The following is a 27,297-nucleotide window of genomic DNA, read 5'->3' on the forward strand; positions in this document are numbered from 1 at the left end:
TGAGAGGAGCCGCGGCGGTGGCTTTGAAAACGGCTCCCTTAGTTCTTCGCTGCATTTTTTTTTTAAGTTTAAAACTGCCACCGTGGCTCCTCTCACGATCCCGGCCTGTGTCAGAAAAGGCTTCCGACGCAGGCCGGATCGTGAGAGGAGCCGCGTAGGCATCTTTAAACTTAAAAAAAAAATCCAGCAAAGAACTAAGGGAGCCGTTTTATATCCATGCTGCTACGAAGGAACAGGTGAGGGGGAGGGAAATGCTGATGCTGATGCACAGGGAGCAGACAGGCATAGCAGGCAAGCAGGGGGAGAGGGAAAGGGGCTGCTTTGGGGGTAGGGGTGTGCTGGGGGCACACAGCAGTCATGGGCAGGGGATCACAGAACAGGCAGGCATGGCTCAACAAGGGGAGAGGGAAAGGGGGCTGCTTTGGGGTGAGGGGTTTGCTGGGCCAGACAGCAATCATAGGGGGGAAACAGAAGGGGGCCACGGAGCAGGCAGGCATGGCACAAAAGGGGGCAGGGGCATTGGGAAACGGGGCTGCTTTGGGGGGAAGGGTGTTCTGGGGGCACACACCAATCATGCCGGGGAAGAGAAGGGGGCCACAGAGAGATAGGCAGGCATGGCGCAATGGAGAAATACAGGCAGGCAGGGCGCAAGACAGAGACACAGACAGAAAGAATGACAGACAGCATCCAAGCACAGAGAGAGAAAGGAAAAAATAAAACAGTCGTCTACTCTAGCACCCATTGGACAGGGGGAGAATGAAAGAGATGCTGATGGACAGGGGGTTGAAGAAAAGGAACAGAGGTCTAATGTTGGACAGGGGGAGAAGGAAAGAGGTGCTGCTGGACAGGGGGAGGTAAAACAAAGGGAGAAGGGCTGCTGCTGCATAAGGAGAGCAGTGAAGGGGTGGTGGTGGACACAGGGGAGGTAAAAGGAAGGGAAAATGGACAGGGGGAGCAGGCAAGGGGTGGTGATGGACAGCCAAGGAAAAAGAAAGGCAGAAAGAAAAAAAGCGGCTAAGGAGAGAGAGAGAGAAAGAAATAAAGACAGACACACACACATATGTTCTAGCACCCGTTAATGTAAAGGGCTTAAAGACTAGTAGTTTATAAATCTTTCCTTTAACAGTTAAAGGAAAGATGTATAAACTATAAAGAGTTTTACCTTATGCAAAATTGTCATTAACTATTTTTTCTGCGGCCCTCCAAGTCCCCTGTTTTTTTCTGCAGCCCTCACATTATAGTTTAATATCTTTCCTTTCTCAAAACTGACACATTTCAATCACTATATTGAAAATAAAATCATTTTCCCTACCTTTGTTGGCTGGTGACTTTATTTTTCTGTGCTTTTAACTATGTTTCCAGGGCCTTCTTGTCCTTTGACTGTTTTTCTCTCCGTCTTCACTTTCTGCCTTGCATCCATCTTTGATGAATGAAAGACTGACTGTAATAGTATTAAATACCAGTGGGGAGAGAGCAAATGACTCCTAAAAACGCTCAGAAAAGTGAAACTCTGAAAGGGAGGTGGATACCTCCCCTTGAGGCAAGAGTTTACCGTCCAATCATTGCATTTGCTTTGTAGAACATCACTGGACCCTTACAACTACAAACTTTAAAGTTGGTACAGATAAGTGAATGGTATCATCGTTCCAAGCAGGAGTTGTGCATAATTGTTTTGAACTTTTTAGTCAATCTAACAGAGTTTATTTAAACAATACTAGTTTTTACCAGTGGTCAGAAAGTGATGTTCTACAAAGCAAATGCAATGATTGGACGGTAAACTCTTGCCTCAAGGGGAGGTATCCACCTCCCTTTCAGAGTTTCACTTTTCTGAGCGTTTTTAGGAGTCATTTGCTCTCTCCCCACTGGTATTTAATACTATTACAGTCAGTCTTTCATTCATCAACATAATTCCTTTTCTGACTGGTATTTATATTGAGTCCCTGTATGCCTTTTTAACGGAGTTGCATCCATCTTTGGCATTAACTTAATATTCAGTTTTTCTGCTTTCTTTTTAAAATCTACGTTTCTATGTCTTACCTTCCCTTCTATCTCTCTCTTCTTTCGACTCTATTTCCATGGTCTGACATCTCTTTCTTTCCTTTCTCTCCCTCCCTCCTTCCTTTCCCCTGGTCTGGCATCTGTCTCCTTCCCTCCCCCAACTTTTTATTTCTTTCACCCTGCCCCCTTCTTTTTTTCTCTCTCCATGCCCACTTTCTTTCTATATGTCTATCTGTCTTTCTCTCTCTCTCTCTCCGTGCCCCCTTTCTTTCTTTTTTTTCTTTCTCCATGCCCACCCTTTCTTTTTGTCTTTCTCACTCCATGACCTTTCTGTCTGTGTCCCGTCTCCCTTCTTTCTTTCTTTACTTCTCCCTGCCCTCCCCCAAGCCACCACCATTGGGGAACAGGCTGCCACCGCCGTAATCGGGGAACAGGCCAGCGCTGAGGTCTTAGCTCTCCCTGCTTATCTTCCCCAGCTCAGAGCCGACCAATTCTCGCCACCTGACGTCAATTCTAACGTCGGAGAGGAAGTTCCGGGCCAGCCAGGCAGCCAAGCACAAAAGGGGAGAGAATCAGGATTGAACATAGCCCTTGATATAAAATAAGACAGTAACAAAGTAATTACGAAGAATTTAGAAATGCAAAACAGAAAAGCCAGGTTTTAAAAGAAGCTTTGAACTTCTTAAGGAAAGGTTTGGAACATAGGTCAACTGTGAGTATATTCCAGAGTGAGGGGGCCGCACAAGTTAAAGCTGTAGTTTGTGAAGTGTCAACTCTGAGCCTAGTAAAATGGAGTATGACCAGAAGGTATGCAGTTGAAGAGTATAAGCTTCATAAGTTGATAAGGGGAAAATAAGACAGGTAAATAGGAATGCCTGTGTGTAAAGAAATAAAACAACTGAACAAGAACATGAACCTTATAATGAATCCTATGAGGCATTACCCACCAGAACCTAAAAACTGTACAGCCATAAGCATACTGAAACAGATATGTTTTAAGCCTCTTCTTAAACTTCAAAATATCCTGAAAATTACATGGGCAAGCATTCTTCAATTGTGGCACATTCACAAAAAACAAGCAAACAATAATTCTGTCCTGATGTGGGCCAGCCAAATTTAATCAACTCCCAGGGATATGTAGTAGGCTTTCACCATAAGCAAAGACTATGCACTCAGGAGCACACTGAGTTCAGTCCGTGAAAGTAAACATTTGTCCAGGTAAACAGGACAAATACAATAACACAGAGGAGACCATGATCTTATTTTGTTAATATTAATTAACCTTAGCGACAGTTTTTTAAATCTACTGTAAATGTTGGATATTTCTGTCTACTTGCAACAGAACAGCATTAAAATAGTTCAGCCATGGAGTATCAAAACTTGAGTGACTGGCCAAATCAATCCTAGGATAAGTAATATGTTAATGATTTAACACCTATTTCAATATTGAAATCAACATATCAGACTATATGGCTAAACTCCAAGATTAAAATTGGCGAATATAAGGTCATCTGGAAATATTGGATGAAAGCAGGTATACGTATTTTAGATGATGTTATTTCTAATGGTAAGTTGCTTGACTTTTCACAATTGCAACGCAAATATGATCTTAATAAATCATAAATGGTTGCAATTGAAGCAAGCCATTCAGGCAGGGTTCCCTGAATGGAAAAATCTCAGTGATAAGTACAGCTTGCCTTTCTTATGTTTTCAGGTGGACATCCTGGGACACCAGGCCGCCCAGTGGTACAAATTAATATCTGGATTTATGAATAAAAAACCAAAGAATGGTCTTCGAGACATTTGGAGCATTGAGATTAAGCATCAAATTACTGCGTCTCAATGGCCACGTATTTGGTCTTGGAGGATGAGATGTACAGTGTCGGCATCTATTAGACAAACTTGGTATTTTCTGTTACATAGAGCATTTTGGACCCCAGTTAGATTACAAAAATTAGATTACTCTAAGTCTAATAGATGCTGGCACTGTCATCTTGAAGCTGGTACATTGGATCATTTACCGTTTTTTTGTCCTCTAATACTTAATTATTGGAAATCTATTTGGAGTCAAATTAATAATTTACTTAAGAATCCAGTAGCGCTTTCATATGATACGATATTGTTTGGTACATCAATGAGGAAAAAGAGTCAAATTTCCTCTAAAAACAATAAATTACTACTTATAATGGAGTTGCCATTCAACAAATTACAAAAAATTTGAAAAATTATGATAGATTAAGTTATACTTTTTGGTGGAATTCATTGTGCCATATATTTAAAATGGAGAAAATATTAGCTATTCAGCAAGGACGTTATAAAAAATTTATTGATGTTTGGGAGCCATTAACAAATTAATGTAAGGAATGATGATATTTAATAGTTATTTATTCCCCTTTTATTTATTGAAGTATAGGATGGGGGAGGGAGGGTTTTAATTTTAAATTATAATGTTATATTGGAGGGAGGAAGGGAAGAATTATATTGTGATTAAAAAGTGATAATAGAGTATATATGATTGTATTATAAATCACTTGTTGAAAGTTTAAAAATGAATAAATTAAAAAATTTTTTTTAAAAATTACATTACATTAGTGATTTCTATTCTGCCTGTGCCTTGCGGTTCTAAGCGGATTACATTAGAAGATATCTGGACATATCCAGGGGAATTATATGACAATGAGGAAAGAATATTTCAGGTTACAAATAGAATAACATAGCATTCTGGTTACAAATAGAATAACATAGCATTCTGATTACAAAAGAGAATTATTTCAGGTTACAATAGAGAATAACATAACATTCAGGTTACAAAACAGAATTACATAACGTTGAAGGAAGCAGGTTTCTGGTTTCAAGAGGAGGTTACATGTTGTGATTTCTTAAGATTTTGAGATGTTGAGGATATCTATCAGCAGGTTACAGTACTTTAAAAGGAAGGTTACGGTACTTTAAAAAGTTAAAATGGAGCTGGGATCTGGTTTTATGTTGGGTGTTAGGATAAGTAAGGATGTGACTAGCGGATCATCAAAAGAAGTTTTATGTCTTTGAAATATGTTTTTGCAGTTACATTGGAGTCCCTCCTGGCATTGCATGCATATAACTAAACCAGTATGGGCTGTTTTCTCAATATTTAGCTGCAAGCATAACTAAGAAAATAATACCTGATTAAAGATCATCACACTATCCATTTTCATCTTGCTTTAAGAAAATAATGAAAATTGAACATTGTCAATGTAAGAATGAAGGGAGGAGGCAGGGAGTGGCCTAGTGGTTAGAGTGAAAGAGGAGACCTGTGTTGCTCAATCTTTTTATTCACTCAAGACCCGACACGTACGTATTTTGGCCATAATGCTTTTTAGGTTCAAATAATTTTTATTGATGCAAACAACTGCAAAACAATGCAAAGGCACATAAATGGTGTACAGTGCAAACCAGGATGCATCGTATACAATATAACAAGCATGTACAGGGTAAAAGAACAGTAACTATACCCCCTCTCTAATCTATGGAGGGTTAGCGAGGCCAGAGGAAACGGAAAGGCACTCCGAGACCCTGGACTCTGATGAGCCCCGAAGAAGCCCCCCCACCCCCACCTATCCCCAAAGAACATATCTAAATGCCAGACCTTACAGAACACCCCCCATCTCCCCTCCCCAAGTCCCCCCCTTCCCTCCCCCCCCCCCCGGTGGTACTCTCTGCCCCATCCTACCATCGCTCACCATTACTCACTCATCTCTACAAACTGAGCGCCTAAATTAGGACACCCATCTTAACACCGCACTACGTCCTTTTGGATGCAAGGACTGTAGATAAGGCTCCTAAATATTCAAAAACATCATCTTCCGCTTTCGAGACTCTCCCGCATCTCTTGCCTCCCATGTGGCCAACTGATGCAACTGGTTCCACCAATGCCAAAACGCCGGAGGAGGGTCTTTGCTTTTTGAAGTCATCCCATTGAATTAATCAATTATTTAGATTTTGGTTTTACATTATAAGAGAACATTTGCAAAATAGTGCTCCACACTGAGGAAAGACCCTGAGGCAGGCTTTACGGCCAAAATACGTACGTGTCGGGTCTTGAGTGAATAAAAAGATTGAGCACCACAGGTCTCCCCTTTTGTTTTCCTTTGTTCTACCTTGAGGAGGTAGAATCTCCTGTTTGGGTGTATCTGGTAGTGGGTTTAAGCCCCTTGCTTCTTCATGTGACCCTGGGCAAGTCACCTAATCCTCCATTGCCCCAGATACATTAGATAGATTGTGAGCCTGCTGGACAGATAGGAAAAAATGCTTGAGTCCCTGAATGTAAACCGCTTACACAACCTCCATTGATAAGGGGTATAAAAATAAATTAATAAAATATAAGTTAGAACAGCATCAGACTCTTAAAATCCATACAAAAAAAGGGAAGAATGATCTGAATGCTTCTAATTTATTTTGTTTTCATTCCTGAGAAAAATGTACTTAAAGCTGTTGCTACCTACATCTTTTCTTGTATCCAGTTTCTGTCCTGTAAATTAGAAAGTATGGGCTGATGTGATTAGAGGGCTCCCTCTGTGCTGATCCCTGGTTCACTTTTCCCAGGAATCATAAGTACATGGTACTGACCTGAATAATTCAGTCGTAACTCTTTTTTCCTCTCTCTCTTTGGAAAGAATGTGATTGAGCGGAAGCCATACCCTGATGATGAAAGCCTGGTGGAAGTCAAATTTGCAGAAAGCCCAATCATGTCCACTTATCTAGTTGCATTTGTTGTGGGCGAATACGATTTTGTGGAGGCCAGAACTTCAGATGGAGTTTTAATCCGTGTCTACACGCCTGTCGGCAAAGCAGAGCAAGGGAAGTTTGCATTGGAGGTAAAAGTGAATATGTGGAATAATTTGTAAGTTTCATGGCTCCATGTCATTCCCTTCTTGGTTGGGCCAAGAAATTTTCAGATATATATATATATATATATATATATATAGTTATACAGTTATATATATATATATATATAGTTATACAGTTATATATATATATATATAGTTATACAGTTATATATATATATATATATAGTTATACAGTTATATATATATATATATATACAGTTTCAGCGCCCCCTTATATATATATATATATATATATATATACAGTTAAATCTCGGTTTGCGAGTAACCCGGTTTGCGAGTGTTTTGCAAGACGAGCAAAACACTCAGCAAACTTTTGACTTGCAAACCGAGTGTTGACTCGATTTGCGAGCACTCCCCCTTCCCGATAACCAGCATCGCTCTCCCCCTGCTCGCAAAGGTCCCCTCGCTCCGGCCCCCCCCACCCGAACAACTTAAACTTACCCCCCCCATCTAGTGCAGGCACAGATCGTGTGCTTAGAAGATCTTCCGGCTTCTGCCTACCTGCCTTGAGCATGCATCTGCGCATGCTCAAGGACTTCTAATTCTCGGCGATAGGGAAAATTAGAAGTCCTTGAGCATGCGCAGGTGCTTGCTCAAGGCAAGCAGGCAGAAGCCGGAAGATCTTCTAGGCACACGATCTGTGCCTGCGCTAGACAGGGGGGGTAAGTTTAAGTTGTTCAGGGGGGGTGCTGGTTGGAGCGAGGGGGCCTTTGCGAGCGGGGAGGAGCGATGCCGGTTATCAGGGGGGGGGAAGAAACGTATCAAAGCGAGTTTCCATTATTTTCTATGGGGAAACTCGCTTTGATAAACGAGCATTTTGGATTACGAGCATGCTCCTGGAACGGATTATGCTCGTAATCCAAGGTACCACTGTATATAGTAACATAGTAGACAGTGTTCTCCCCAGAAATGTTTTCCAGCCAAGATGCATGAAAAAAGTAGCCGGACGGAACAGGAAAATTTGGTGGTGGTGAAAATTAAGGGCTCCTTTTACGAAGGTGCATTAGGCCCTTAACATGCGGAATAGTGTACACTAAAATGGCATGCGCGCTAGCCCTACAGCCTCCTCTTGAGCAGGCGGTAGTTTTTTGGCTAGCATGCGCTAAAAACACTAGTGCACCTTCGTAAAAGGAGCCCTAAATGGGCGTTATTTTTATTAGTTTATTATTATTATTTTCCAATGCTCAATATGACTTCCTTTTTTAAGGTTTGACAGTTAGGCAGTGTTCCAGTAGCATTTAAGCCACCTTTGAAAAAAAGTAATGCAGATCCTCTTATTCCGAATAACTACCGTACTTGAGAGAGTGGTATTCAACCAACTTCAAACTCATGTTGAATCAGTTAAAGCTTTGCATCCCCGGCAATCTGGTTTTTGTTTAAGACATAGCACAGTGTAGTTCCTGCCTTAGGGCTGCTGGTGCATTTGCCATGGGAGAATTGCTACTTTAGCTTTGTAAAAGGGGCTCTTACTGAGTGAACTCCATAGTCACCTAGACCAGTGCTTCTTAACATTTTCAAGCCAAGTACCCCCTAAGTCTAACAAATACCAACCAAGTACCCCAGCCCAAGCTCTGCCCCTATTAGTACTTCCACATTATAATAGTACTAATAGTCACCCCCCATTATAATAGTACTAATTGTAATGCAATTCCTGCCATTCATTTTTCATGTACACACAATATCTTATTCATAATGGTAATCACAAAATTAAAAAAAACACAAAGCACACTGTATGTAGAGAAAATGTTAATTATAATTTATATTTGTTTTGTTTTTCAAAGAGGTCAAGGCAGATGACTTTAAAATATGCAATGTCACCTCAGTAACAACTAAAGAAAAATAGACAAATATAGTGCAAAATATGACAGCAGATTATAAATTCTTAAAACTGACATATTTTGATCACTAAATTGAAAATAAAATCATTTTCCTACCCTTGTTGTCTGGTGATTTAATTAGTTTCTGGTTGGACTGCCTTCTGACTGTGCATCCAACATTTTTTCTTTCTGCCTCCTGCATGCTTCCTCTCTGGACTGCATTCCCTTCCCCAACCAACATCTCTCTCTGTCCCTCCATGAGTCCAACTTTTCTTCTTCTCTCCTCAACCCCTATTGGCAACATGTATCCCTCTCGCTCCCTCCTCTGTTATGATTTTGCATCTCTCTGTTCTTCCTCAGGGTCTCTCCCCCTCTGTCTCTTTTGTCTGCCTCTCCCATAGTCCAGCATCTGCTTCCTGTCTTTCCCATTTGGTCCAGATCTCTCTCTCTTTCTTCTGCTTACAACCCCCCCCTTTATTCCTCAGGGTGTCTCCCCCTCTATCTCTTCTGTCTGCACCTCCCATAGCGCATCTGCCTCCTATCTTTCCCCTTTGGTCCAGGCTCTCTCTCTCTCTCTCTGTCTCTCTGTCTTCTGCTTACAACCCTCCTCCCCATGTCCAGCATTTGTTCTAGGTCTTTCTCTGCCTCTCTCTCTCCTTCCTTCCTCCCTCCCTCCCTGGTCCAGAATCTTTCCACCTCTCTGCAGTCTCTTTCTCGCTCTTCCCTCTATACACCCCCAAGTCCAACATCTGCCCCCCTCTCTTCTGCCTCTTTGTTTCAGGTTTCTCTCTTTATCTTCCTTTTGCCAACATTTCGAGTCCAGGTCTTTCTGTCTCTCTCACTCTCTTTGACTTCCCCCTCCCCAGGGCTTGGCATCTCTCTCTCCTCGGTTCAGGGTGTTTCTTCTCTCTACCCCCTCTGTTCCAGCATCTGCCTTGTCTTTTGCTTCAAGTCTGCTTTCCTGCCCCACCTCAAGGTCCTTTTCTGTCTCCCCCCCCCCCACGGTTTCCAGATCCAGCGTCTCTATGGCAATCCACATCCCGCCGGGGCCCTCGCAACAGGCGGGGCATTACCTCCGCTGCTTCCTGCACCCAGCGAAAGAGGTCATCTTCCACATTGTGACAGCCGCTTGTTGAGGACCAACCTTTAAAAGTAAATATGGCAGCCTGCAGAGGATTGCCGGTGCTGTAGCGAACCTAGTGGGCTGCCAGCAGCCTCTGCAGCACGTTCCCTCTGCCACGGTCCTGCCTCTCCTCTGACATAAGGGAGCAGGTCCATGGCAGAGGGAACGTGTTGCAGAGGCCACCGGCAGCCTGCTAGGTTCACTACAGCATCGGCAGTCCTCTACAGGCTGCCGTAATTACCTTTTAAAGGTGAGACCAGAGGGAAACATGCAGGCCTTCGGCGAATCGGGCAGTGCTGGTGCTGTACTGCATAGGCAAGTCAGCCGTACAGACCTCGAAGTAGGGCCCTTGGTTGTGTTGCAAAGGAAGTGTGGGAGAGATGTCCTGAGGGAAGGGGATGTAACATAAGAGAAAATGCCGGCATGGAACTTTTTTTCAAAATGTTAATTACTCCTGGAGAGAAACCACACCCTCCATCAGCGTTGAAGGGTACCTGCAGCAGCTGCTAGTGCTGCGGTGAAGAAGGGGGAAGGCGGTTGCCGGGTTCCATCACGGCAGAGGTGCGGGGAAGAAGGAAATGGGAGGGCAAGATGAGGTGATTGCAGGAAGCATCTTGAGGTCTCTTCTCATCAAGCGCACCAGATGCTTCTTTCTCTATTCTAAAAGGCCAAACAATTTTACTAGTTTAGAATAGCATCTGCGGCGCCAAAGGGAATTGTTTCTTAGAATTTCCATTTTTGTTTTTAAGAAATTGCTAAAAAAAAAAATACATGCTTTTCGACATTTTATTTACAGGTGTATGTAGACATTCTTCAGGCCATACGGTTTGTACATCTATCTTAAGAAGAGAACGTGGCTTTTAAGTTTCCTTACTGTTTCTTTCGGGGTGGCCCGTCAAAACCGTGTCAGTCATTTGCGCGCCGACAATGGTGCGCCCTTCTCTCGGAGACTTTGTTAGGTCCCTGGAGGTTCAGGCAGGCAAGGAAGCAGTAGCAGCAAGCCACAAGAGCAGATTGTTGTTTGTTTTTTTTTGGGGGGGGAAGGCAGGACATAGAGCTTTCTTTCTGTCTTTGCAGGTAGGGGAAGAGGCAGACGGTTGGTGATGGAATATCCGTGGGTTTGAGCATGCTGGGGGATTCCTTTCTGCTTAGTCCGTCTAGTCCAGGGATATCAAACTCAATCACATAGGGGGGCTGAAATCTGGGGCAAAGATAGGAGGCAGATGCGCGGGCCAAATTTTTTATTGAGATTCTTAGGGGTTCTTTTATTGAGGTATGCTAACCGATTTAGCGCGCGCTAAATGCACACCTTAATAAAAGGACCCCTTAGTCTTGATAGAAGTGTCAGGTTGCAGTCTCTCCAGCCCTGCGCCAGCTCTGTGATGTAGACAAAATGGATGGAAGAGACGTGTCTATACTGGGATGAACCAACGTGCATGACTGACACAGTTTGTGGGAAGTTTGTGTCTCTGAAAATCTTTTGAACAAAGGAAAGAGAGGACTACCTGTGGAGCTGATCTTTTGTTCGGGAGAAACAGTAGGGCCCTACTTTTGGGAATGAGGATGGGGGGGGGAGCGCTCTGGCCTCTTGTTCTGCCCTTGGACTTGCAGAGGTCTGGCAGCATGGCCCCGGTCATTCTTCCTAGCAGATCATGCAAGGCAGCCATCTTGCTTCCTTCTGCTCCTCTGCGAGAGCAGCCTAGCCTCCGCATTAGTGTTCATGGGGCAATTTGACATCTTTTCTCATCACTTGATGGGACCTCGGCGTGGCTTTTGCTGGCTCCCCACGGCGTGCGTGACTGGCTTGTGGGCCAGCCCTCCAAACTCTGCGCGCTGACGGCAGGCTGTTCCCGGTCACTCTGCTTTTGTGGATCACTTCTCAGTCCACAATTGTGAAGCGCTCATGCCTTCGGGTGCCTCGCATACGTTCCCACACTTCTTGGCTCATCTTCTGAAGCAGCCGAGGCTTTGGAGGGTGGCGGTTCCAGCCTAGCACACGGCACTAGGAGGCGGAGGTCGCGGTCCATTACTCACCCTGTTGTCACTGGCAACGTCAGGACAGTGGGCTGTAGTTAGGCCGCTCGGCGTTTGCGTCTGTCTGCCAGCGGGCCAGCTTGGCTGGGGTTTTGTGGTCATCTAGCAGGCCAGATTTTGACATGTCTGATATAGTCAGAAATCAGCTGGCGAGGCGCAGGTGCAGCAATGAGGGTTGAGCATACAGAAGGTGACGCGAGCTCTGCTCAGCAAATTACCCATCCCCGCGGCATCCCATCCTTAGCTGGGCTGCAGAGAGGGTTTAAAAACAAACAAAAATGCATGCGGTTTCTTTGTTCCGAAAGTGCATTGTGGGGGAAAAAAAGTTACTTACTCCTGAGGGGAAGCGCGTCATTGGAGGAAGGCAGCCGGGCGCTCACCTAAATTAGCCGGGCGGAGCGCCTGGCTAAAACACGCTAAGGAGAACACTGGTAGATGACGGCAGATAAATACCCAAATGGTCCATCCAATCTGCCCAACCTAATTCAATTTAAATTTTTTCTTCTTAGCTATTTCTGGGCAAGAATTCAAAGCTCTACCCGGTACTATGCTTGGGTTCCAACTGCCAAAATCTCCGTCAAAACCTACTCCAGCCCATCTACACCCTCCCAACCATTGAAGCCCTCTCCAGCCCATCCTCCCCCAAACAACCATATACATACACAGACCGTGCAAGTCTGCCCAGTACTGGCCTTAGTTCAGTATTTAATATTATTTTCTGATTCTAGATCCTCTGTGTTTATCCCACGCATCTTTGAACTCAGTCACCTCTCTCGGGAGCGCATTCCAGGCATCCACCACCCTCTCTGTAAAGTAAAATTTCCTAACATTGCTCTTGAATCTACCACCCCTCAACCTCAAATTAGGTCCTCTGGTTTTACCATTTTCCTTTCTCTGGAAAAGATTTTGTTCTACATTAATACCCTTCAAGTATTTGAACGTCTAAATCATTTCTCCCCTGTCCCTCCTTTCCTCTAGGGTATACATAATCAGGGCTTCCAGTCTCTCCTCATACATCTTCTGGGGCAAGCCTATCATTTTCGTACCCCTCCTCTGGACCGCTTCAAGTCTTCTTACGTCCTTCGCCAGATACGGTCTCTAAAACTGAACACAATACTCCAAGTGGGGGCCTCACCAATGACCTGTACAGGGTCATCAACACCTTCTTCCTTCTACTGACAACGCCTCTCTTTATACAGCCCAACATCCTTCTGGCAGTAGCCACTGCCTTGTCACACTGTTTTTTCGCCTTTAGATCTTCAGACACTATCACCCCAAGGTCCCTCTCCTTGTCCGTGCATATCAGCTTCTGATTATTAATCCCCAAATGCATTACTCTGCATTTCTTTGCATTGAATTTTAGTTGCCAGACATTAGACCATTCCTCTAACTTTTGCAGATCCTTTTTCATATTTTCCACTCCCTCTTCGGTGTCTACTCTGTTACAAATCTTGGTATTATCTGCAAAAAGGCACACTTTTCCTTCTAACCCTTCAGCAATGTCACTCACAAACATATTGCACAGGATCGACCTCAACACCGAACCCTGAGGGACTCCACTACTCAATTTTCTTTCCTCCAAGCGACTTCCATTAACCACATGACATGACAATGAAGCTGATGGCCAGTGCGCAGCGGCCGCTAAGAGAGTGAATAGAATGCTAGGTATAATCAAGAAGGGTATTACAACCAGAATGAAAGAAGTTATCCTACCATTTTATCGGGTGATGGTGCGTCCGTATCTGGAGTACTGCATCTAATATTGGTCGCCGTACCTTAAGAAGGATATGGCGATACTTGAGAGGGTTCAGAGGAGAGTGACACGTCTGATAAAAGGTATGGAAAGCCTCTCATATGCTGAGAGATTGGAGAAACTGGGACTCTCTTCCCTGGAGAAGAGGAGACTTAGAGGGGATATGATAGAGACTTTCAAGATCATGAAGGGCATAGAGAGAGTGGAGAGGGACAGATTCTTCAAACTTTCGAAAAATAAAAGAACAAGAGGTCGTTCGGAAAAGTTAAAAGGGGACAGATTCAAAACGAATGCTAGGAAGTTTTTCTTTACCCAACATGTGGTGGACACCTGGAATGCGCTTCCAGAAGGCGTAATAGGGCAGAGTACGGTACTGGGGTTCAAGAAAGGATTGTACAATTTCCTGTTGGAAAATGGGATAGAGGAGTATAGATAGAGGATTACTGCACAGGTCCTGGACCTGTTGGGCTGCTGCGTGAGCGGACTGCTGGGCACGATGGACCTCAGGTCTGACCCAACGGAGGTATTGCTTATGTTCTGTCCAGTATATGTGTGTGTGTGTGTATGTGTATATATATAGATATAGATATATAAAACCTCAATTAGGCATGGAAAAGTAAAGAAACAACCAGAAATATTTCTAATAAAATTAAATGAAAAATTAAGATCCTCAAAGAAACCAAAGTGGGAGCAGTTTGCAACCTTTAAAAAAATTACTATGAAAAAGCCACAAAATAACACATTCTTCAGATGAAAAATTAATCTTGACAGGTTGCTGGGATGCAAAAGGAGACAGAAATTCTGATAATGATTAAGATCCATTTAATTGATAGATTACACATGGACTGATGTAATAAGCTGTGTGTGAGAACTGTGTGCTGAACTTTAGTGCCTAGTGTTCTAATGTACCGGTATACAAATAGTCAAATCAAATACGTTTTGCATGCCTGCTGCACTATCCTTTTACATCAGGAGTAAGCTGCTATCAGGAGTAAGTTACTATACAGCTTATTACATCAGCTTCTTAGTAGGTATGGAAGAACAAAGGTTGGTCCTTAATCAACCACTACTGTGTACATTGAGAGAAACCCTTTTTCTATTTAAACTGAACTAATGTTGGTATCTGGGTGCATTTGTATCCTAGAGCTCATAAATTAGTTTTAACTTAAACTTAATTCCAGATAATGACTCAAACTACTTAAATATATGAAGACAAATTAAGAAAAACAAATGAGCAGAGCAAAATGAAGCATGCTTATGTAGAGACAAGATCTGTTGCTTGTCTGGGGTGTAGTGGATCATGCCTGTGGAGGTATGGGATTTGCTGCCTGCCTTGGCCAAGGGGTTAGTGGGGTGGGTAGAGGGTGAAGCAGGGCAGGACGGACAAAGTGCATTTGCGGAGAGAGAATCTTCCGCTGTCTAGGAGGAACTGAGGGAAAGGAACAATGCATACTTGTGCACCTAGTAGTATTTGGAGCTTGCTGACATTCGGCATATGTTTGTAGGAGATTTATTTTAATTTAATTAAATGAAGGTGTTCTGTCCTTTATCTTTTGTTTATTACTTTCTGTTTAGGTTGCTGCTAAGACTCTGCCTTTTTACAAGGATTACTTCAATGTGCCATACCCACTTCCCAAGATTGACCTCATTGCCATTGCAGATTTTGCTGCTGGTAACAAGAGCCTTTGCTTTCTTGCTGGATACAGTGTTGTTTCACTTTTTATTAAAATTTGATATAATCGCCTATCGGAAATTTCTAGGCGTTTCAGAAGATTTCATTGGGTTTAGGCAGAAATGTTCTCATTCCTAAATCTCTTATTTTTTTTCCCCATAGGAGCCATGGAGAACTGGGGGCTAGTCACATACAGGTACAGAGTACACTTTCTGACTACTTTACATGCTAGAGAAGGGATAATACTAGTTTTGGGGAGGGTGAAATGATAGGTTAAGGGTATTGGGGGAATTGATACATCTCATGTCTCACACAAGATGAGAATTTAGGGAGTAGTGCTGGTCTGAGAGTCTCAGTGGTGGCATGATCTCGATGAGAGTCAGGGTTGATGACCAGTATAGCAATGCACTCTCGCAGAAATTCATGAAGGGCATTGACCTGAAGAAGTTTTGACCTCATTAATATCATAGAAAGATAAAAGGAAGACCCTTATTTTGTTGTTTTGATATCGCAGGGAGACTGCATTGCTTATTGATCCTAAGAACTCCTGCTCTTCATCACGCCAGTGGGTTGCACTCGTCGTGGGACATGAACTTGCTCACCAGTGGTTTGGAAATCTTGTTACTATGGTAACTTTTTTTTTATTTTATTTTTTTAGCCCATCAGTTTCCTCATGCTCCTTGTGGGCTTCCCAACAGTCAAAACTAGACTGGAATCTACTCATAGTGCAATGAGCCTTTATTCACAACTATTTAGGGATATTTCCACTATTTTATATCCCCCTCCTAACCTACTTTAGTCCAGTCCTCTTGGCCAAGAGCCATGCATCAGGGCTACTTCCAGAATGTAATGTAATGTAATGTAATTTATTTCTTATATACCGCTACATCCGTTAGGTTCTAAGCGGTTTACAGAAAATATACATTAAGATTAAGAATGTAGGCATTAGGTGTATAGTATCGGGACTTCCTCCATTGCGAGGCTGTGAATAATACCTCAGCAATTATTAGAACTAGTAAGCCTGGGAAGTAAATGATCTGACCTGGGAATTGAATCCAGACCCTCCCTATGGAACTGCTACTGAACCACTGAGTGATTTCTTGTAGTAATGGTTTAGTATATTATATATATATATCTTTCAAAGGCTACAAGGTATAAATTGGTATGGTAGACAAGAGTTTGCTGAAAAGTGGAACTGGCTTCGAACAGCAGGTGAGAAATTATCTTTGTTGTTTGCTCTTGGTTTGTGCTTTCAGGAATGGTGGACCCATCTGTGGCTGAATGAAGGTTTTGCATCCTGGATTGAATACCTGTGTGTGGATCACTGTTTCCCAGAATATGATATTTGGACCCAGTTTGTTTCAGCTGATTACACTCGAGCTCAGGAACTGGATGCCTTGAATAACAGTCACCCAATTGAAGTGAGCTCATAATATCTGCTTTCTTGTCCTTGTGTGTTGACTTTCTCTGACAGTGTGTCCAGCATGTGCATACACATGTTATTCTATTAGAAGTCAGCTTGATCCCAGAGGACAGACACGGTCATTAAGTATATAACTTGGGAGGTACTGGTCCTCTGACCAAGGTGCTTCAGTCGGGCAATTTTCAGGTGGGCTCCTGGGGTTTGGTTTTCATATCCCCATAGAGTAATGGTGGTTTCTTTTGATCCCTTTTCAGGTCTCTGTAGGCCATCCATCAGAGGTGGATGAGATTTTTGATGCTATTTCTTACAGTAAAGGTGCATCTGTCATTCGAATGCTGCATGATTACATTGGAGATGAGGTAAGAGAAAGGCAGTCCGGTGGCTTGAGTGTTTTTTCTACAACTGACTCTTTCTTGGATTTGACGAGCAGGTTGAATTGAGGCAGGCTTGTTTTCTTCTGACTTGTCTTGGCTTTGAAGACCTAGATTTTTGTTTTCACTGTGCCTTACTTCAGTCCCTAATGGCATTACTGATTTTTGAACAGCTTAAGCTTAGAAATAAAAGTGTGCCCCCCTTAGATTGAATGGTGTACAAAGAAAAGTGTTTTGTTTAAAAACAAAATTTCTACTTATTCCTCCAGACTGATGGGTTATGCATTCTTACCAGCAGGTGGAGACTGAGAATTCAAAAATTCCAAATTAGCCTGTAACTGCCTTGTGCAGTCCCTCTCAATGTTTCTCAATTTCCAGCAGGTGGTAGACAGCATAGTTGCTAGGTCTGTTGTTTTCTTGCCCATTTGGGCTGCTTTGGAATACTGGTTGGGGGAAATTTTCAGTAGCTGCTGGTTTTAGATTTTTGTGCTGTAAATTGGGCGCATCATGGCTCGACATTCAGCAAATCAGCACTTAGTGCTGCAGATCATGTGTTGAGTATCCTACCAATGATAGCCCTTGCGTGCCCTCTCCCCACAGCCAATCATAATCAGAGCCTAGCCTTCTCCCGGGCCTAGCCCTATCTCTAATGCTGTCAGCACAAACAGTAATCTTTTCTCTCTCTCTCTCCCCTCCCCCCCCCCCCCCAAGTCCCAGGCTTGCTCTTTATAGGCTCTGCTTGTACCAGCAAAGAGCTAGAGGTACAGTGTTGGAGGGGGGGGGTGAAGTGAAGGATTGGTGCCAGTGCCGCCACCAAGACGGCACTTGGGGCAGACTGCCCCCCCCTTACTACACCACTGAGCGAGTTTCCACTTTTTCTGTTTTTTTTTCCTTTCATGGCTTCAACAGTGCTAATGTCTGGATAGGAGCTGACACCTGCAGAATGGCCGAATTTCCTCCCTCCCTGCTTACCCGATCAACAGATAACAGGAACAGCAAGATTGCTTAGGTCTTGGTTCTGCCTTCCTCAGCAGAAATAAAGGAGCCTTGAGTGCCCTTGGGACTAGTCTTGATTTAAAAAAAAACAATAAATAGAGAGAGAAAACAAGCTTTATTCTCATAGTGCTAGTTTGAAATTTGGCTGTCCTGGGGGAGTTTGTAATTTATAGATTCTGTTGTGTCTCTGACTTTTTGTCAGCCCTGGTGCAGGGTTTGGTGCTCTTTATTATTATTATTTTTTTTTTTGGGGGGGGGAGCAGTGTGTGAGTCAGGTGAAACCTTGAGTAGGGAAAGGGACTTGGGACTTTATAGTGCAGGTATCTTCTGATTTGAATTTTGAGGAAGATTCCACCTTGGTGGAACCCTGCAATATGGAGTACTGATAGAGTCCACAAGTGTGGCCTGTAAGTGCAAGGGATTTGATGTGGAAGTAGTTTGCAGGTATTATGGGAGTGTTAAGGCAGCTTTGCAACCTGTAGGTGGTGGATTTGGGTTCTTTTCTGGAACAGAAGACCTACAAGGTGTTGGATTCTGCAGGCATTAGACATCCTCCTGACTTAACCAATAGACCCGGCAGTAGTATGAAAACCACTACCATTTTGGATTTCTCCTTAGCCCAGGATCAGTCTCCATGACTGGAGGCTGTGTTGCCTCTCGTGGGTCCATCGAGCAGTATAATGCAGGAATAGGCATCGGGTTGATTTTTTCCTCTGATTTATTCTAGCTATGTTCAAGGCCCTTTGTACGAGGAAAGCTGGGGAACAGCTGGTATTCAAGTATGAGAGCCTTCAAAAGGGGAGGCAATGTTTTACTATACCCAAACACCAGCATTTAGAATGAGGAGAGAAAGAGTTTCTTGAATCTGGCTCTCTTCAGTCTGAGGAGGAACAAACTCTAAATGAGGATTCTTGAGATTTTTTTAAGGAAGAAGCCTGGATGGAGTATCTGCCCCTAAATGAGGACACCTCAGTGGCCCTGTTTTTCAGAGATGAGCTGCAGGATTTTATAGTGCAGATATCTTCTAATTTGAATTTTGAGGAAGACTCCACCTTGGTGGAACCCTGCAATATGGATTCTTTATTAAATGGCTCTTCCAGTGCATTAGATAAGACATTCTAGCAGTAGTTATTTCCCCATAGTCGTGTGTTGCTGCAGAAGAAATACACTCTGCCTCTATTGTACTGCTCTAGTAGAGAGCTGCATGGGAACGGGGATGACTGGAATCCCATGGGGACGCCCCCCTCGGGTCGCAGGGATCCCTTAGGAATGCCCCCTCGGGTCACAGGGATCCTGCGGGGTTGGAGGCAGCTCGAGCTGAGTGGCTCGTCTTCTTTTCCTGCCCTCCTGCAGCGTGTAGCGCTCCCAGCATGCCACACTAAGCTGACCCGGAAGTCTTCCCCTGACTTCAGAGCTTTCATCGGAGGGAAAGCTTTGTGTCAGCCAAGTGCAGGGCCTGCTGCCCTGCAAAGAAGTGCAGCTCTGTCATCGGGAGAGGTACAGACTTGCAGGATGGGGGCAGATAAGGAGGGAGAGAGCGAGCGGGCAAGCATGGTACATGCTCCAACTAGGAGGAAACGCGTTGGGACATGGGAGACAAACGCGGGACACAGAAGGGAGGGGAGGGAGTGCGTTTTTAGACACAGAAGCCATAAACTTGGGAGAGAGGACGGAGGAAGAGAGGGAAAGAGATGCTGAGGTGGGGGAGGGAATAGAAAGAGAGAATTGGTTGTGAGTGTGTCAGTGAGAGGGAAAGAGATGGTGTGCACGGGGAATGGAAGAAAGAGGAGAATTTTGGTCATAGGGAGGAAGTGAGGTAAGATGATAGAGAAGAGAAAGATGAAAGGGAGAAATGTGGAAAGGGAACAGTGGGACAAATTGGGAGGAATGCTGGACATAATGGTGAAGGGAATGGAGGGAGAGATGTGGCATGGTGCTGGAGAGGGGTGATAGAAGGAGAAATGTTGGAAATGGGGCTGGTGGGCAGGGCCGAAAGATATGAAAGGAATAAATGCTGGACCATGGTAGGAGGAACCAATGGACAGTAACAGAAGAATTTACAGAAGATGGGAAAGCGGAAAAGAGAAACAGGAGTCAACTTGATGGAAAAAAATAAGTCTCCAGACAACAAAGGTAAAAAATGGAATTTGACTAAAATATGTTAGCTTTGGGAAATGTATATAGCAGATGTCTTTGTAGTATTAAAAAGAAAAGGAAATGCATTTCTGGTTTTATTTCTACAGTGTTTAAGTGCTTGCTGACCCTTGCTGTGGCTGGTGGGGATTCCCAAGCATCGCCAGCAGAGAATCTCCTCTAGAGATGGCCAGAGCTCTCCTCCACCAAGCGCAGCAGTCGCTGGCAGCATCCTTGAGCCACTGAGGTGCCAGCATCTGTGACTCAGGGATGCTACTGCTGCCTGCCAAGCTTGGTAAAAGGAACCCCCGACCAACTGCAGAGGAAGTCCTCAGCTGATAGCTTGGGGATCCTCATCTGCTGAGTATTTATATTTTATATTTACATTAGAGGCTTTGGTAGAACCCCGTTTTCAAAGTATATATTCTTCCCAATTAATATTTCCAAATTAATAAAGTGTCTTTGCTTATTAGTAAATGGGTCTCTACCAGAGCCTTTAATTCAGTAGCATAATTAAATGAAATAACTACTTCTGAAGTTTATAGGGATGGGTGGAAACAAATTTGATTCCAGCAGAGACGGGTTTGATTATACCGGGGATGGGCAGGGACGGGTTTGATTTCTATCCCCGTGCAACTCTCTAGCTCCACTTTCAGTTCTTTCCTTATCCCAGGACAAGCAGGCAGCATATTCTTAACGTATGGGTGACGTCACCGACGGAGCCCCGGTACGGACCTTTTTAACTAGAAAGTTCTAGTTGGCCGCACCGCGCATGCGCGAGTGCCTTCCCGCCCGACGGAGGAGTGCGTGGTCTCCAGTTTCTTCGTTTCCGCGGAGCGAAGAAGACGCATGTGGTATTCAACGGCTGTTGAACACTCCTTTTTTGCCTTCCCGCTCGCGTTATTTTGATTTTTTCTGCTTTTTTCCTTCTCAATGCCATCGAAGAAGTTCCACCAGACCAAAGAGGTCAGGGATTTTACTCCCGCTACTTCTTGGTACCCAAGAAAACAGGAGATCTTCGTCCTATCCTCGACCTCAGGAACCTCAACAAGTGTTTGGTCAAGGAAAAGTTCAGGATGCTCTCACTTGCCACACTTTATCCTCTTCTGTCTCAACACGACTGGCTATGTTCCCTGGACCTCAAGGAAGCCTACACTCACATCCCAATCCATCAGGCTTCACGTCGCTACCTCCGATTCCAGATACTCAATCACCACTATCAGTACAAAGTGCTTCCCTTTGGTCTCGCATCTTCTCCCAGGGTATTCACCAAATGCCTGATTGTGGTAGCGGCCTGTCTCAGGTCCCACAACCTACAAGTGTTCCCCTACTTGGACGATTGGTTGGTGAAAGCAACGACCGCTCCACTTGTGCTGCAATCCACTCACCACACCATCTCTTTCCTCCATCTCTTGGGGTTCGAGATCAATTATCCCAAGTCGCATCTGCTTCCCACGCAGCGCCTTCAGTTCATCGGAGCACTTCTCGATACCAACTCCATGAGAGCGTTCCTTCCTGCCGACCGGCACCGGACACTGCTTCACCTCTGTCGACAGGTGCTCCTCCAACCATCCATCCCTGCTCGCCAGATGATGATTCTTCTGGGTCACATGGCCTCGACAGTCCATGTGGTTCCTCTGGCGCGACTCCATTTGAGGATACCGCAATGGACCCTCGCCAACCAATGGTCGCAGACCAGGGATCCTCTTTCTCATCCCATCTCTGTGACATCGTCTCTTCAGCACTCTCTTCAATGGTGGTTGAACTCCTCAAATCTTTCCAGGGGCCTCCTTCTTCATCCGCCCCCTCATTCCATGATCATCACCACAGATGCCTCCCCCTATGCATGGGGAGCTCACATAGAGGATCTACGCACCCAGGGACTCTGGACCCCTCAGGAGCGTCAACATCACATCAATTTCCTGGAACTCAGAGCCATGTTTTATGCTCTCAAGGCCTTCCAGCACCTTCTCTACCCTCAGGTTCTTCTCCTGTGCACGGACAACCAAGTCGCCATGTACTACATCAACAAGCAAGGCGGCACCGGATCTCGTCTCCTTTGTCAGGAGGCCCTCCGAATTTGGACCTGGGCCACAGCCCACAATCTTTTTCTCAAAGCGGTCTATATCCAGGGCGAACAGAACTCCCTGGCCGACCAGCTCAGCCGCATCCTTCAACCTCACGAGTGGACCCTGGATCCTCCCACTCTCCACTCCATCTTTGCTCGATGGGGCACTCCACAGGTGGACCTCTTTGCAGCTCCTCACAACCATCAGCTGCCCCAGTTCTGCTCCAGACTCTACTCTCCACATCGTCTGGCCCCGGATGCATTCCTACTCGACTGGACGGATCGATTCCTCTATGCCTTCCCTCCACTTCCTCTGATGTTGCGGACCCTGTTCAAGCTCCGCAAGGACAGGGCCACCATGATTCTCATCGCCCCTCGGTGGCCCAGACAACATTGGTTCTCCCTCCTGCTTCAGCTCAGCTCCAGGGATCCCATTCCTCTACCCGTGTTTCCTACTCTTCTTACACAGCAACATCAGTCTCTACTACATCCCAATCTGTCTTCGCTCCACCTGACAGCTTGGTTTCTCTCGGGCTGACCTCTCCAGAAAACCTGTCTCAGCCAGTCCGTCGCATTTTGGATGCCTCCAGGAAACCCTCCACACTCCAATGTTACCATCAGAAGTGGACCCGGTTCTCCGCTTGGTGTCTCCTTCATCATCACAATCCCACCTCTCTGGCGGTGGAAACTGTACTGGACTATTTGCTCTCTCTCTCCAACGCTGGCCTCAAGTCGACCTCAATCAGAGTCCACCTCAGTGCCATCACTGCGTTTCATGAGCCTATCCTTGGAAAACCCCTCACGGCTCATCCTCTGGTTTCCCGGTTCATGAGAGGCCTCTTCAATATCAAACCACCTCTTCAGCCTCCCCCAGTCGTCTGGGACCTCAATGTGGTTTTGTCAGCCCTCATGAAACCTCCTTTTGAGCCTCTGGCTACTACCTCGCTCAAACTTCTCACATGGAAGGTGCTTTTCCTCATTGCCATCACCTCTGCCAGGAGGGTTAGTGAGCTACATGCACTGGTCGCCGATCCACCGTTCACTGTTTTTCACCATGACAAGGTGGTTCTGCGTACCCATCCTAAATTCCTTCCTAAGGTGGTTTCAGCCTTTCACCTCAACCAGTCCATCGTGCTGCCTGTTTTCTTCCCTAAACCCCATTCTCATCCTGGGGAACAGGCTCTTCACACGCTGGATTGTAAGCGTGCCCTGGCGTACTACCTTGACCGTACCAGGGCTCACCGCTCCTCTCCTCAACTTTTTCTGACCTTCGATCCTAATCGTCTGGGTCACCCTGTATCTAAACGAACGCTGTCCAATTGGCTTGCTGCCTGTATTGCGTTCTGTTATGCTCGGGCCGGCCTGTCACTGGAAGGACCTGTCACGGCCCACAGGGTCAGAGCTATGGCTGCTTCTGTGGCTTTCCTCCGTTCCACTCCTATTGAGGAAATCTGCAAGGCGGCCACTTGGTCTTCAGTTCACACATTCACTACTCACTACTGTCTGGATGCCTTCTCCAGACGGGATGGACACTTTGGTCAATCTGTGTTACAAAATTTATTTTCCTAATGGCCAACCATCCCTCCTCCCTCTCTGTTAGCTTAGAGGTCACCCATACGTTAAGAATATGCTGCCTGCTTGTCCTGGGATAAAGCACAGTTACTTACCGTAACAGGTGTTATCCAGGGACAGCAGGCAGATATTCTTACGACCCACCCACCTCCCCGGGTTGGCTTCTTAGCTGGCTTATCCTAACTGGAGACCACGCACTCCTCCGTCGGGCGGGAAGGCACTCGCGCATGCGCGGTGCGGCCAACTAGAACTTTCTAGTTAAAAAGGTCCGTACCGGGGCTCCGTCGGTGACGTCACCCATACGTTAAGAATATCTGCCTGCTGTCCCTGGATAACACCTGTTACGGTAAGTAACTGTGCTTTTTGCATGCGTGCCTGTTGGAGTATGTGTTCTGCTCTCCTCATTTTATTATTTTTAATTTGATGTAATTTCATCCCTTTCGAGTAATTTGTTGCTTAGAGTGATTTTGAAGCTCTGCCTGCTTGAAAATTCACAGACTTCGGTCTGTAGCTTACAGGCCGATCCCACTGGGTACCTGTTACCAGCCTGCATAGTTTTCTCTGGAGCTCAGGGCTGTCCCTGCCATGTGATTGCCTACTGTTAATCAGGGGTCGAGCACAGGCTGTTAGGCACTCTTAGGAGGCTCGGTGGTGTCTCGCAGTGTGCTGGCTGTGTCTTTGCACTTCCACCCATCCTGGTGCACATCCGTTGGTCTGCAGGGGTGGAAGTATAGTCAGACATAGGAGTCTGACTGGCAGCTTGAAGATCAGCTTTGCAGAAACATTCCCAGCTTTGTGGCAGTGAATTTTCTCATCCAGCTACTGTGATAGGGCTGAAAGCAGGTTGCAGCACAGATCCTTTCGGGTCACATCGGGGGAGGTTGCAAAAGGAGTTTTAAGTGTTTCTGGATGTTCCCATGTGTTCCCCATCCTGAAAAATCCTAAAATCACAATTTTTAGAGTTTGGGACATGTGAAAAATATTGCAATTTTGGCATGAAATGTTTTGATAGCCATCTTGGATTCTGTTACATCTTTTCTGGATTCCATATGCTAGGTGTTCAATCCCAACCCACAATCCAGGAGTTGCAGAAAGCCAACACTTTTTCTGAGTACATGCTCCACCCCCTTAGCCTGAGAGCTAGTAAACATATCCAGTTACAATTTCTGCAAGCATTCCATGCAGAAGTTTCTTGCAGTTGCTCTGCGTCTCTTCTTTCTTCGCTGAAAAATTGCTTTCTTGGTAGCTTCAGTGCATGAAAGAAATTTGCATATAATGGAGGCAGTGTATTGAAATCAAGTTTATGCAAATTCAATGTGGATATCCTGAAAACCTGACTCGCAAGGGGGTGCTCCGGGACCGAGTTGAGAAACACTGTTCTACAACAGCATTTCTAGATCGCTGTACTGCCCTTCAGCTTCGCGATGGTACCTCGCACTTTCACCAAGGTGATTGTAGTTGTGGCAGTTTTTCTCCACTGGCACTTGGAGCTCGGATCAACCAATCATCTGTCTCATCCGTAGTGCGAATGTGCGGTGGATATTGTGGTGTCTCTATTGCAGGTGATGGAGTGGATTGTCAACTTCAAGAAGAGCAACTTTTGACGCCTTACCAGTCATTGGAGTATCTGGGTCTTCTCTTTGACACCAGGCAGAGTCGTGTGTTTCTTTCTGAGGCACACAGACAGAAACTTCAACAGCAGATCAGAGCTCTTCTGGACTTTCCGGCTCCCACGGCATGGCTTTATTTTCAGGTTCTGGGATCCATGGCAGCATCCTTGGAAGCAGTCCCCTGGGCCTGAGCTCACATGCACCCGTTAAAGGAGTCCCTCTTCTCTCAGTGATCTCCACAGCATCATTCCCTTCAGATGCCGTTCCCCTGGATGGCGCCAGCTCGCAGCAGCTTGAGCTGGTGGCTTCAGGGAGAGGTTCTCTGACAGGGCAACTTTCTTTGGATCTCAGAATGGATGACTTTTATGATGGATACCAGCCTGTCAGGTTGAGGTGCTCACTGCGGGGACCGTTACATTCAGGACAGTAGATTCTCCATTAGAAACGTTGAGCGATCAATCATCTGGAGCTCAGGGCAGTTCAGCTGGAGTTACACACTCTCCAGCCCCTTTTTGAAGGAAAAGCGATGCGAGGCTTGCTTCTCTGACAATACCACGGTGGTGGCACATGTAAATCATCAAGGGGGCACAAGAAGCGCACTCCCTTGTGCCAGGAGGTTCACATGCTCTTCTGCTGGGCAGAAGTGCATCTTCTGTCTCTTCTGGCGGCCCAAGTGGCCAGAGTCAACAACATTAAGGCAGACTTCCTCAGCTGACAGATCATGGACCCTGGAGAATGGTCCCTCTTGTAGAAGGCATTCTGTCTGTGCAGTGCTGGGGTCAGCCCCAGATGGACTTGATGGCTTCAGCAGAGAACTCGAAGGCCAGGCAATTTTTTAGTCGTTGAACGCAGCGCAGAAGCCTAGTTCTGGATGCTTTGGTTCAGCCCTGGCCGGTTCATGAGCTCCTGTATGTGTTCCCTTCATAGCTACTGGTCGGTCGGGTCATCTGCTGGATAGTGACACATCCCGGCCTGGTTATTCTAGTGGCTCCAGATTGGCTTTGTTGCCCTTGATATGCGGATCTCATCCATTTTCAGTGGGATGAGAAGCTCCAGCTACCTCTTCATTGCTACTTTCTCAGTCAGGGACCATTGCCCATGGAGAACTCATGGCGCTTTGGTCTTACAGCATGGATTTTAAGCGCTCGGCCTTTATGAAGTGCTGTTATTCAGATGTAGTTACCTTGACTCTTTTGTGCTTGAAGAAATACTCTACTATGGCTTCTTATACCAAAGTCTTGAAGGCTTTTCAACAGTGGTGTGCTAAGGATCAGGTGGAGCCTGAGAGGGTTCCCATTTCAGTGGTCCAGGCTTTTCTTCAGGAGGGCCTGGACAAAGGTCTGGCAGTGCCCTCACTTAGTTCAGGTTGCAGGTCTTTCATGTTTTCGAGCGCGCAGAGACGCTAGTTCGCTTACTACTCATCCGGATGTGACCAGATTTATGAGAGAGGCGCTTCATCTGTGTTCTCCCTGGCGTCTTCCTTTCCCTTCATGGAATCTTAACATCATTTTGCAGGGCCTTGGAGAGGTCCCATTCGAACTGCTGAAGGATGCTTCTCTTCTGGATCTCACAATCAAAACTGTCTTTCTGGTCACCATTGACTTGGCACGGCATATTTTGGAGCGTCAGGCTCTTTCGTGCAGGGAACCTTTTCTCCATATCACGGACACAGATGTTGTTGTCCATACTGTACCTTCTGTTCTGCTGAAGGTGGTTTCAGCTTTCCATGTCAACCAGTTGCCTGCGTTTCATTCCACAGGTTCAGAGCGCAATGATCAGATCTTGCGCAACTTGGATGTCCGGAGAGTCTTACTCCATTATTTGGAGAGGACTAACGATTT

At 45.4% G+C, this 27,297-nt stretch overlaps 1 protein-coding gene across 2 annotated transcripts in view; it reads left to right on the top strand.

The window, feature by feature from the left end:
- Window positions 1-27,297, top strand: part of NPEPPS (aminopeptidase puromycin sensitive) — a 186,920-nt gene that overhangs the window by 82,419 nt on the left and 77,204 nt on the right. For both annotated transcript variants that reach the window (XM_033918253.1, XM_033918254.1), the window contains exons 6-11: window positions 6,651-6,851; window positions 15,187-15,283; window positions 15,446-15,479; window positions 15,798-15,912; window positions 16,540-16,704; window positions 16,961-17,065. In XM_033918253.1, the coding sequence (XP_033774144.1) occupies window positions 6,651-6,851; window positions 15,187-15,283; window positions 15,446-15,479; window positions 15,798-15,912; window positions 16,540-16,704; window positions 16,961-17,065 (717 nt within the window). The remainder of the gene's footprint in view (window positions 1-6,650; window positions 6,852-15,186; window positions 15,284-15,445; window positions 15,480-15,797; window positions 15,913-16,539; window positions 16,705-16,960; window positions 17,066-27,297) is intronic.

The sequence above is a fragment of the Geotrypetes seraphini genome, chromosome 13, assembly GCF_902459505.1.
Source record: "Geotrypetes seraphini chromosome 13, aGeoSer1.1, whole genome shotgun sequence".
In the NCBI taxonomy this organism is placed as follows: domain Eukaryota; kingdom Metazoa; phylum Chordata; class Amphibia; order Gymnophiona; family Dermophiidae; genus Geotrypetes; species Geotrypetes seraphini.